The sequence below is a fragment of the Anser anser genome (genome assembly GCF_964211835.1).
Source record: "Anser anser genome assembly, chromosome: 2".
NCBI classification, from domain to species: Eukaryota; Metazoa; Chordata; class Aves; order Anseriformes; family Anatidae; genus Anser; species Anser anser.
The window spans coordinates 64866117-64878847 of record NC_139721.1 but is presented as its reverse complement, the minus strand read 5'-3'; the positions used below and the strand labels follow the sequence as shown (position 1 = coordinate 64878847).

Here is a 12731-nt window from a genome sequence, read left to right as displayed (position 1 = left end):
AATTGCTGACGTCTAAGTCCTTTCTTCTAGGAGGTGCACAGTGATAGCAAGAAGGGGAATGGGTATGTGTCATAGCATGGGACATTCTGATTTGACACGATGGAAAATGTTTCCTCCCAGGGGTGGTCAGACACTGGAACAAGGTGTCTGGCAAGGTGTCTATGGAGATGGTCAGAACTTGACCAGACATAACCCTGGACAACCCGGTACAACTGAGCCAGCTTTGAGCGGAGGATTGGACTACCTGACCTCTACATAGCCCTTCATGCCTAAATTATTCTTTGATTCCACGTAGTTATCTAAGCTTGGTGTTTTCTAAAAGCAAGGTTCAAAAAGAGTAGTTGTATGCACCTGAGGTGTGCTCTGTGTTACAGGTTAGTTATTTTATTTTAATTGTTCTTAAACTGTACTTTCCTCTTTGAAAGAGTTGGGAAATTTTAGTTTTCAAGCTTGGAATTAAAGCTTTATGGGTGTCTCTGATCAAAGTTGCGACATATGCTTTTATTACACAAGATCATGAATAGTCTGAAGAATTAAGGCTTAGCACAAGGTTTTAGATTTGTATCTTTGTTTTATTTGGTTTCCCAGAGACATTATCTAAACTAGAAGTGGTTACAATTCATGGTAAATTGAATACAAAAATATAAACAACTTTATCATTTCCACTGCCTCTGCAAAAACTGTGGAAGTTAATTTTAAGTGGACTGACTAAGAGAAAGAAGTGAAGTCTGAGCAGATGGCTGTCATTAACTGCATGCCATATTTAGAAAATTAATGTTCATGTGTATGCAAATTAGTATATTATGTAATATTTCTTCATATAAATATAAAAAGGAATCGGGTTGAGGAAACATCACAGAAATATACTTTTTATACTTTTTTCCTTTTCTTTTCTCATATATCTTATAAGTATTTCAAAGAGTTGGTATTTTATGTATAGGCTTTTAGAGAGCTTAAACAATCACTAGTGGATGCACTGGTGTTAAGATGCATAAAGGCATACCATGCCATATTGCTTGTACAGTAGTTTTCTGTGGGTCTATAGTAACAGCCTGCAGACAATAGACTTCATGTGGATTAGGTATTATTTTTTTCTCCCTTTAGCAACAAAGCTGAATCATACATTTTATATGTCATGGGAAAAGGCATTATCTGAGCCCAATTGGTCAGTATCATGCTTTCTATTTTTTTTTTTTCCATCAAAATGTCTCTCTGGACAGAATTTTACTCCACTGCACTGAAGAGGCAACATATTAGGCATAACGGTGCGAAACGTGTTTTAAGGGAGTAAAAAAGGTCATGTAAGGTTGGTAAATTTAAACTTTTGTGTGGAAAACTGGCCAGAAGCCTAAAGACATAGGCAGCATGAGGGTGGTGTGTGTTTTCTGCTTGAATTAGAAACTGAAAATGACATCCAGTTGAGAAGTGGAGCTGGAGATGGCCACACACAAGTTGGGGCTACTGAGAGCAGCACTGTTGTGTTGGAACCTGATGGGTTAAGCCAGTAGGGCAGTAACCAAAACATACAATTTCATGTTGATAGGCTTTGGGATAACCAGACTGCTGTTTCAACTTGGCACACATCAGACTTTTCAGTTCTACTGGTCGTGTTATAGACCTAAACTGATCATCTTATCAGTATTCAATCAGAAAATGGTGTACTAATAAATATAGAAACACATATATTAATCCAGTGTGAATGTAAAATAAATGCATATATGTGGTTGCAAAATCATTTTCATTAGCATAGCCCTTACATCTTTCTTCAATGAAAGCAGTGTATATCAATATTTATAATACTATTGTGGCTATTAAAGATGCCTAGTGATTTTTTTTTTTTCTCAGACAAATAATGCTTAATGTAAATTTTTTATAAGGCTTCTAAACAACATTATGCCTTAGTTTACTGCGTATGATTGAAACCAAATTTATTATTTACAGTCCTTGGAGAGCTGAATAACTTTTTTACAATAGCCCCTTGCAGCACTGACAAAGACACTGATAGCATAAGCATACTTGTGAATTTTGGGGGGTGTCCTGATTAGAAAGGTGGGCTCTCAAGTATATTTTTCTTCAGAAGACTTCAATTTTCAACTGATCCTAAGTTCCACACTCTTAAAGCTTATTGCTATTATCTTGGTCCTTTTTTCCATAAGTTTCTTCTTAGACATACCAAAACTCATTCTCAAAGTAAGGTAGAACATTTTAATATTGGTATTTCAAAATAAACAGAATCAATTGAAGATTAGGAGTTTCATCTCACATTTTTTCTCGAAATGTGAAGTATCATTCCAAAATAAAAAGTAGTGGTGCTTATAAGGAGTTATATCCCCTGTTCTTGCACTCCATATTACGTGGCATGTCTCTTTCTTCTTGCATGTCAAAGCACTGCTAGATATCTGAATAAAACAATCTGCAAACAGCTAGTAAGCATCTTAAGGCATTTTCTAAAGTATGTTGTAACTTCAGGAGAATAATATCCAGAACGAAATAATGAACTGTAGCATACTTTAGGTTGGAAGGCATCTCTAGGGGATAACTGGCCCAGCCTCTCTTTCTGAACTGCAACCAGGGCTAGTTCATGCTGGAGACTCAGGGTTTCCTCCAGAAGAAGTCTGACCATCTCCACAGAGGGAGATTTGATGGCCTCCCCTGCTTAAGGGCTGAATTGCTCTTACTTTGATGAATAATTTCTTTGTGTTCAATCAGACTTTCTCTTGCTGCAACTTGTGACTGTTGTCTCTTACCCCTCTACTACGCATCTCTGAGAAGAGCCTCCGTCTGTCTTCTCACTAATCCCTCTGAGGCAGTTGGTGACAGCAGTCAGTCACCTCCTTAGCTGTGTCTTCTCCAGGCTGAGCAAACCTAGCACCCTTGACCATCCCTTACCCACCACACGCTTCAACCTTGTGCCTATCTCGTGGCTCTCCACCTGACCCTCTCCAGTTTCTCAAAATACCTCTTGTCACCAGGGGTCCCAAAACTGAGCAGAGTACTCCAGGTGGGACCTCATGCGTGTGGAGAGAAGGGCAACATCCATTTCCCTTGCTCTGTGCTGACATTTCTGTGACGCAGCCCAAGGTGCAGTTGGTCACCTCTGATGCCAGTGCATGCTGCTGGCTCCTGTCAGCCTGCTGCCTCCCAGGACCCTCAGGCCTTTTCTGCAGAGCTGCTCCCCTGCCAGTCTGTCCCTGGTCTGTGCTGTGGTGTGGGCTTGTTCCTCTACAGGTGCAGGACTTTTCCTTTGTCTTCAGACTTCGGGGGTTCCTGCTGGCCCATTCGTTCACCTTTTCAAGGCCACATTTGGAGGGCCTTGCCCTCCATCATACGCTCAGGGACAACCTTCCTTTCCATCAGTCCCTAAATGGCTGAAATAAATTTCATTAACATTAGTTTAAATTGTCATTTTTTTTCTTCTTTTTCTTTTTTTTTTTTGGTATCAAAATTAACTTTACTGTACAAGTTCAAATGTGTCATATCCTCAGTTTTAACTGTATTTTGTTTTTTAACAGAGGAAATATGGAAATGAGATTCTGAGCACATTGTCTTTTTTTAATAAAGCATACTATGCTGTCAAAGATCCATTTTGACTCATAATGCAGATTTTTAAAGAAAGATTGACAACTGATCCCAACGTAGACCTTTTGAGATTAACATTTTACAAGATTTACTTTGGAAATAAAATGTGTCTCAGTGCCATATAGATTCAACTGGCTCATGATTTACATAATGTCTGTTTTTACAGTGGCTGAAACAGGTATTCACAAGTGTAAGTATTAACACTTAGAAATACCAATACAAACATTTTGGAGTCCTGGTCTCTATCTTGTCTAGAAATTGTCTTCCAGGGAAAAACTTAATCCGAAGTACGACATACTGGTCACACTTGCCTCTTTTGTCCACTTTTTCACTCAGTTACCATAGTCAACATTTTGTGACTCTTTTAGGAATATCATACTGTATGCAGGTATTTGTAAGGAATTATATTTTAATCCTGTCTGAATGTAATTCACAGGTTCCTAGTTCAGTCAAAAACAAAAATGCTAAGTGTCTGTGCGGGGAAAAAAACAAACAAACCAACAAAAACAATAAAGGAAATCAACCTAAAAAAGGGATTTAGGATTGTGTTGTGGGATTACTGAATTATGTATAATTGGCCTACAGTAAATTCTGATATGAAATGAATAGTATAATGATCTCTTCATCATACGGACTATTACAAAATTGAATAGATCCTAGGTGGATAAAAATCCATGCCTGATTTTTTTTTTTAATGTATATTTTAAAAGATCTTTTCAGCAGTGTGTGCCAGTTCTTTGAAGTTTTATGTTATTTGAGGGTGGAGGTGGGGGTAGGCCACTCCTGTGAAAACAAGTATCAGTTTCCCACATGTGCTGCTAGAAGATCACTATGGTTAGAGAACAAACTTCTATAGTGGTCAGAGAAAGACATTAAATTAAACCACAGACAGAAAGGATGGCTCAAAAGTAGCTGAAGTCTATGGTATTTAAATGGTGTTCTGATTTGTTGAGCAGAACTGAAGACTGAAAGGGTGTTCAAGCAGGGCACAGAAGCTTGCCAAACTGAGATCTACTTCTCTTGGCCTTCTATTCTCAATGCCACAAAAGGACTAAAACCAAACCAAAACAAAAAAACAACCACCAAAAAAAAAAAAAGAGAAACAACCAACCAATCAAAAAAAAACCAAAAACTAATGAACATTCCGCTCTAGTTGAATAGGTAGAGAAATCACTTTGAAATCCAGATTTTCTTGGTTCATGTTTCATCTGTGAAGAATTACACACAAGGGAAGAAACATCAAACACAAGGTAATCCTTCATTTGCTTTTATCACACTCTGTTATCTTCTTAACTGCAATTGCAACACCCCTGCTATTTCAGTTCAGCTAAATTTACTCCATCAAGCATACACTTACCTGTCTATTTGCATTTCATACACTTCGCTTTATTCTTTTATTTCCATTCCATATTTGTAAACAGACATGCCAACAAATAGCTGAGAAAACTTACTATTGCATTATACTGGAAAGGGATAGCAAGGAGTACTCTGTGAAGTCCATCCATAAAAATACATTTGTGGAAAATCCTAGATGCAGCCTGCACTGTTAGTTGGGATGGCTGGCCTCTCTCAGTAGCCAAGTCAACTCCACAAACATATAATGCTTTTCCTCTTTTCTTTGAATCTACCATAGTTTTAAGCAGGCAGAATTTCCATCAAATAATGTGCACCTGTGCCTGAAAACAAAAAGGAGCCTTGAAATGTGTTTCTTATCTCTGGGGATCTAATTAATTTACTGATAACAGCACGTGCCCTTACAGCCTGAGCTTGTTTCAAATATGTCACATCATTTTACTAAACAAGTTTTCCTTGTTACACCTGGTAGCCCCTTATAAACGAGCTGTGCATTCTCAGTTTTACTTATTTGAAAACACCTTTCTTTTTGTTTGGTTGGTATATCACTTTGTTCTTTATGGAAATTCAACTGCTATTCTGCTTAAGTAATGATCTTAATGAATGATGCACATTCAACTTCCAAAAGTACTTTATCACAGGAAAACTGAACCTCTCTTTGATTCTGAAAAGCAAGTTGGTGCCATCTTCCTTAGGATGTCAGCTGCCTGCTGACAAGTGACAAAGATAAGTTTCTTTCTTTACACCCTGGCACATTAGGGTAACATCTGCATACATCCTGTTAACTTTCCAAGAATAAACAAGGGAAAACATCTGCTGAGGACACTAAGCAGCAACCCTCTCCAGAAAGACATCAACTTGGAAGACTAAGTATCTGTTTCAAGCCTCTTGGTTAAAACCAGTAGGAAGTATATCTTGAAAAAAAGCAAGAACCATAGCCATCTGAGTGTTGTATGAGTTGGTGCAGACAAAAACAATTTGGGGGGAAGTGTCAATCTGCTGGAGAGTAGGAAGGCCCTGCAGAGGGACCTGAAAAGGATGGGTCAATGGGCAGAAGCCAGTGGAATGAGGTTCAACGTGGCTAAGTGCCGGGTCCTGCAGTTTGGCCACAACAACCCCATGCAGAGCTACAGGCTTGGGGCAGAGTGGCTGGGAAGCTGTGCATAGGAAAAGGATCTGGGGGTGTTGGTCGATGCTCACCTGAACATGAGCCAGCAGTGTGCCCAGGTGGCCAAGAAGGCCAACGGCATCCTGGCTTGTATCAGGCATATTGTAGCCAGCAGGACCAGGGAGGTGATCATCCCACTGTCAGAGAAGCAGGAAAAAAAATGAAAGCCTGTGGGTTGAGATAAGGACAGTTTATTAGGACAGAAAATAAAGGAAAATAATGATGATAATAGTACTACTACTACTAATGTGTACAAAACAAGCGATGCACAATGCAATTGCTCACTACCCGCTGACTGATTCCCAGCCTATCCCTGAGCAGCCAGTACCCTCACCTCCCTGTCCCCCTCCAGCCAGGCCCCCCATATTACTTGTTCAGCATGATGTCAGATGGTATGGAATACCCCTTTGGCCAGTTTGGGTCAGCTGTCCTGGGTCTGTCCCCTCCCAGCTCCTGCTGCACCCCTAGCCTGCCTGCTGGCAGGGCAGTGTGAGAAGCCAAAAAGTCCTTGGCTTAGTGTAAGCACTGCTCTGCAACAATTAAAACATCAGGGTGCTATCAACATTATTGTCATCCTAAATCCCAAACACTGCACCCTACCAGCTACTAGGAGGAAAATTAACTTTATCCTAGCCAAAATGAGGACAGCACGGTGCCCAGGCACGCCAGAAATCAACCAGACAGTGGCATGGGACATAGGCATGGAAGTGGACGACCCCATGGTTTGGCACCCTGGTCTGAAGAAAAGCTTTGTGGGTCGAAGGCAACCCATTTGGCCAGTCCAGAGCATGGTGCCCAGGCGTGCCTGTCAGCCAGAAAACAGCATGCAGCCCATGGAGTTGAATCCACCATAAGATGTGGAGGGAAAACTGATGGAGGTACCTCTGTCAATCTCTGAAGGTCAGCCATCCTACCTCCCCAGATGGAAAGGATATCCACAACCATGTGGAATGTGGCTGCTGTCCTATAACCACCCAGGCCCTTGGAGCTGTGCAGTCCTCCAAGTGATGGTGGCAAAACACCCAGAACCAGCAGTAGGTCTAAGATCTTGCCACAGTCTCGACCTGTATTGGGATGAGATGATTGACTTACCCAAGATGGCATGGCTTTGGCAAGTCTGGGGTAAGACTGACGCTTTGAAAAAGCAACTGGGGGAACAGTGGAGGCTTTTTTCGTTGCTTTTTTATTATCTTTGATGCATACTTTGCTACGCTTATCCGCACTTTTATCAGTTCAAGATCAGCTTCACACAAAATCAGCTTCACACAAAAGGTTATGCCTGGACAACTGCTGGACTTTACACAACTGTTGCTGGAAGTTACTCCTTTAAGCAGTAATAAGTGACTAAGAGCTAGGAGAAAGACACTGTGGTGTGGGTGAAAAGTGCCGTCACATTTTTGTTGTGGAAGCTTTCACAATAACAACTTTTGAATAATTACTCTTTGTGAAAATTTGCGTGATTTGGGGTTTTCTTTCCCAAGAGCCTTCCTGATCCCACTGTAGGGTCACTCCCGAGGAATAAACATAGCTGTCAGAGTGGCATTCGCCTGAGAGGCTCAAGGCTCAGCCTCCTGAGCTACTCATCCATGCACCTTGTCACATGTCATCCCACCACGCACCTTCTGTGCAGGAGGTGCAGGGTATCTCCGTCTGTTGATGGGAAATCTACCCTTGCCAAGACAGCCACCTCCTCTGTGGCAGTGCACACCAAATAGCAGAATGCCCCAGTTGTGGCATCCAGAGAGATGCCACCCAGAGGTGGCATCTCTTCTGTACAGAGCCCCAAGGAAGATGATGGTGCATTGCACTCCTGCAGACGGTGTATCTAGACTGGGAAACCAAGGATTTGGGCTCTGGACAGAAGAGGGGATACTGCGTCTGGCTGGGATGGAGATAACTTTCCCCACAGCATCCCATACAGTGTTGTTCTCTGCACTTGTAGCTAGAACAGCTCTGGTATCACACCAATGTTTTGCCTATAGCTGAGCAGTGCTGGCTCAACATCAAGACTTCCTCCAACCCCCCAGAGCCAGTGGGCTGGGGGTGGGCAAGAGGTGGAGAAGGGACATCACCAGGGCAGCTGGCCTAAACTGACCAAAGGGGTATCCCATACCATGTGGTGTCACACTCAGCAATAAAAGGTGGGAAAGGGGAAGGAGAGGGGGAGCTCTCGTTATGAAGAGGTCTGTCCTCGCAAAGAATCACTACACTTATTGAGGCCCTAATTTCCAGAATGTGGCCGGACATCGCTCATTGGTGGGAAGTAGAGAATAATTTTTTCTTCTCTTTGTGCTTCTGCACAGTCTTTGCTTGCTTTTCCCCTCTTTCTTTTCCTCTTAATTAAATTATCTGATCTCAACCCACGAGCCTTTTTTTCTTTTCAACATACTTTCTTCTTCCCCCCTCTTCTTTTAAGGATGGGAAGTGAGAGAGCGGTTGTGGTGGAGTTTGGCTGCCAAGCTGGGTAAAACCACCACAGATAGGTCCTGAAGGAAAATGGTCTTGGAAAGAAGAAGTTTCCTGGGATGAGGACGGGAAGATCCTGGAGTCAGGGACAGATCCTGGAGGTGAGGGAGGCCCATGCCAGGAGATGCTCCTGGACTTCAGTTGGTTTTGCCAAGCAGCTTGGCCATCAGTGGCTGGTGACAGCCAGCAGCCAGTTGAGCAGTAGCTGGGCAGGAACCACCACCACCTTCTGCCCAACCTTCCTGTGTGGAAGGGCATTGAAGACCTAGCCAATGCTGCCCTGCCCAGGCAGCACATGAGGGAGGCTGTGGGGTAACCGGGCAGGGTGTAAATGCCCTGATCTCAGTGGTTCTCAGGTAAAGCCTGGTTGGGCCCAGACCCACTCTGAGCAGTTTGCTGTGCAGGGCCAGTGACAGAAAGTGCCTTCGGGGTGGGATGATGGTGCTGATGGTTTATCAAACCTCAAGACCACAACAGACCCCACCGGGGACCCTCTGGCAATCCACAGTTCTGTTCTGCTTGAAGGACACGGAGCAGTTATAAGTCCATTACGGCTGGTTGGTGAGTTTCTGTTGCTTGATGCTGTCCCAGTCCTGACAGAAGTAGCACAAGCTTTCCTCATTTGTTGTTGTTGTTGTTTTGCTTTCTTTTCTTTTCCTATACCTAGATGTAAATTTTAAGTAATGATAAGAAATTGTTGTACGTTAGCTATGTGGTTGGAGTTAAGGCTAGGAGTGATTATCGGTAATCTGAGGTTAACAGCTAGGAATTCACAACTACTCCCAAAACAAGCATTTTGCAATCATAAGAAAGTACGCTTTTAACACTAAGTGTTAAGTCTGAACACAACAAAGCTTGGAAATGCAAGCAGTTTCCAAACAATTTTAACTCTAACCTGTAATGTCACCATGAGAAAGAAAAAAAAATGATTTCAAAAGTTGCCTTATTTGTCACAAGGACTGACAAGAACCAACAGTAAGTAGGGAGCTATGGACCTTGGATGATGACCACAGACAGAACTGAGCTGTCTGGGCATAGAAACACAGATGGAATTTGTCTGGAGATATAAATAAATGGGATAAGGATGGGCACACAGGTGCAGCAGGGATTCCTGAGTAAGCACATAGGCAGTGCCACACAAATGGGGACTAGCTCTGTTAGCTTCATTCTTTAAACGTGCACAACTGCTGAGCTACATGCCTTTTATTTGCATATAAAGTAATGAACTCTTCATTAGGCTTATTGAGCATAAAGTCATGTGGGAGCATATAAACAAAATAGTACTTCCTTTCTCGGGCCTAATGTTTATAACTCTGCTGAGTTCCCATTTCTAAAAAAAAAAAAAAAAAAAAAAAAAAAAGGTAATATAATAATAATATATATATTAAAAAAAAAAGAAAAAGTAATACCTTAATCCTGTTGATATTTAGGGACTTCAAGAGGAATTTGAGGTGGGTCCCTAAGATGTGTAGACTCAGTGTGTTACTCATTGCTGGGGCAGTTTTTAACTGTCGGAAGGCACACATAAAAATCCATTTGTACTAGAGATGCTCATTTTTCCAGCAAGAATCTGAAGTTCACGGGTTTGAAATATTACTGGGAAATGTAGTATCTTTAAAGACACAAATAATATAGAAGAAAAATGTGGTCATGGAAAGAGAGAAGAGAAAAAGGCACACTGGCCACCTTCAGTTTTTTTGTAGCATGGAATTAGGTTCTGCTGCAAGATTTGTTATGGACTTGAGACACACACACATCTATTTAATCATTTAATTGTATCTGGAACAGCTGGAAAGAACATAAAAAATCCTGGCAAGTAGATAGCTTGCTTTTTTTTCCACCCTGCATCTTACAAGAATGAGTCGAGATTAAGCTAGTGGCAGCTCCTGGCAGTCAGAGCACATGTGCCCTGCATGGAGCTTTCTGGCAAGGAGAGGACAGCACGCCTTCCTCAGAAGATGCAGAGCTCTCACCTCCTTCTTGCTCTCACAGCACCACTGCCTCCCCTGTCCTGCAGCCACACTTCTTGGAGGCCTTGCAGAGCGATGTGAAGCAAATTTAAAACAAGAGGTTCAGATAAAAAATAATATATTGAGCAAAATAAATAAGAGGGTCGGGGCTTGGAAGGTTGGAAAGTTTTCCGGTGCTGTTCACACATGCCAAATTTCTGAACCTTTTGTTGGGGCAGCAGAACCATCAAGCTGAAAACAGGCAAGCCAGAGCCTTAGGCAAGCTTTTGTCTCCCCTATGTTTGGGTGGTTAGGGACCAGCTCCATGGTAGATCTTTTTTTCTGACTTCTGATTTATGATCCGTAGTTGCAAATTATATGGAAAATGCTTTGTCTAACACGATCAAAATTTTGCTTGGATGCAACACGAAATAATTTAGATCTCATAATTCTGTTTTAAACACAACATAATGAATCCACCATTAACTTTCAATGGTATGAATGAATGTCTTGTTGAAATAACACAGTTGACCAAGCATATTGATTTTGTTCAGCCCCTGAAATATATATATTTATTTATATGCGTATTTTATATATATATAAAACCTCCTTTAACCGTTAGCAGAAATGGGAGTCCTTTTCTTCTTCCCCTGCTCCTTAGGGAACCTGACAGTGCCCAAAAAGTGGCATATTAATCTGCTTTTGTTCACACTTGAGGACAGAAAACACAAATTCTTTTATTCATGTAGTAAATCCTCCTAGCAATGTGTTACCATTTTTCGGTTGTTAATCAATGAGACTGGTATCATAGTAAAATGACAAGAAACTTCACTACATTATTAAAAAGCACACTGAGGCACTTATTCATGATTCTGTAAACTCTGCTTGGAAACCTGAGGTGTCAGCAAGTTCTTCAGCATCCTCGAGGAACCTGCTCTTCTCCTGTGTGAAGGAAGCTGGTATTAATGTGTCAGCTAGTGTTTACTCAAGACACAACATTCCTTACTTTCTGCTTGCTGGATGTCAGTTTTGTTTTGCTGTTTCAATTACCAGGTGTGTATGCAATATAGACTGCAGTGGATACAGTTTTAATCCTGTCTGTGCTTCTGATGGAAGTTCATATAACAATCCATGCTTTGTTAGAGAAGCATCCTGTCTGAGGCAAGAACAGATCGACATCAGGCATCTTGGACACTGCTCAGGTAGGTTTAATCTTCTTTCTCCGATAAACATAAATTCTGACATAAATAAGCTTGGTAGAGCTTTTCCATTTTAAATTAGAATTCACTGATCCAGCTAGCAGGGAATTGTATTTTAGTTTTTCTCACTATCAGTGAACTCCCCACCTGTATTTTAGTTTTCCCCATGTAGATGTATGTTTACGCTACGTATATACGATGTGGTATATATATGTAAACTTTTCATTCCTTTGGCTGCTGTTACCTGAAAAGACAGCAAAAGGTCTTAGGAGAACCTATGCAATAGCCTTACAGGAGGGGTTAGTAAGAAGCAGGAGAGAAAAGAGAATGTGATATGAGGGAAATGCTCACTGTTGCTGCTGGGGCTGTACAATGTACTTCCAAGGTGAGTAAAGTCAGGCCCCAATTGCATGACTATTTATTCTCTTCCTCTTCCAGTGTTGGAAAGGCCCACTGAAACCCTTAGACTGCTACCCTGTGTGTTGTTGATCATGTTGAGGACTCTTCCATTTTGGGGTCTTGGGTTCAGCCAGATCAAGGCAAATCGCATTTAGGACCATCTCATAGAAATAACAAGATTCTACCATCCTTTTGCTGGCTACCTCGAGATCTGTAACGCGGATGGTTAAAAAAAAAAAAAAAGCCACAAAAAAACAGATCTCTGAACCAAAATAAGCTAGCCTCAATACAATGGAAGAGATTTTGTTCAAAGCCTACAGGCTGAGGTGTGCCCTGTATTGGTCTAGAGGCTGGGGTTGTTGACTCTACTTGATACTGTTCTGGTTGTATGCGTGGAAGGACTATGTCCGCTTCTATTGCAGTTAAAATACTTCGACTATTATTTTGACTTCTCAATGACATGTATGCAGTGGTCTGGAAATAAGCCTTTCCTAATACCTATCCATGCATTTATTTATCATCCAGAAGCAGACGACACAAACGCAGTTGGAAAGAAAGACGATGGCATGCAGTATCGGCCAGAGGTGAAAGGTATCGTGCTGGCTTTGTGCTGTTTGG

The 12731-nt window shown here is 41.6% G+C and overlaps 1 protein-coding gene across 2 annotated transcripts in view; it reads left to right on the top strand.

The window, feature by feature from the left end:
- TMEFF1 (transmembrane protein with EGF like and two follistatin like domains 1) overlaps positions 1-12731 on the top strand; it is a 125079-nt gene that overhangs the window by 100049 nt on the left and 12299 nt on the right. The window contains exons 6-7 of one of the 2 annotated variants that reach the window (XM_083826737.1): positions 11569-11717; positions 12642-12704. In XM_083826737.1, coding sequence (XP_083682863.1) covers positions 11569-11717; positions 12642-12704 — 212 coding nt within the window. Of the gene's footprint in view, positions 1-11568; positions 11718-12638; positions 12705-12731 lie in introns of both variants that reach the window. The other variant, XM_083826736.1, reaches the window with a different exon arrangement.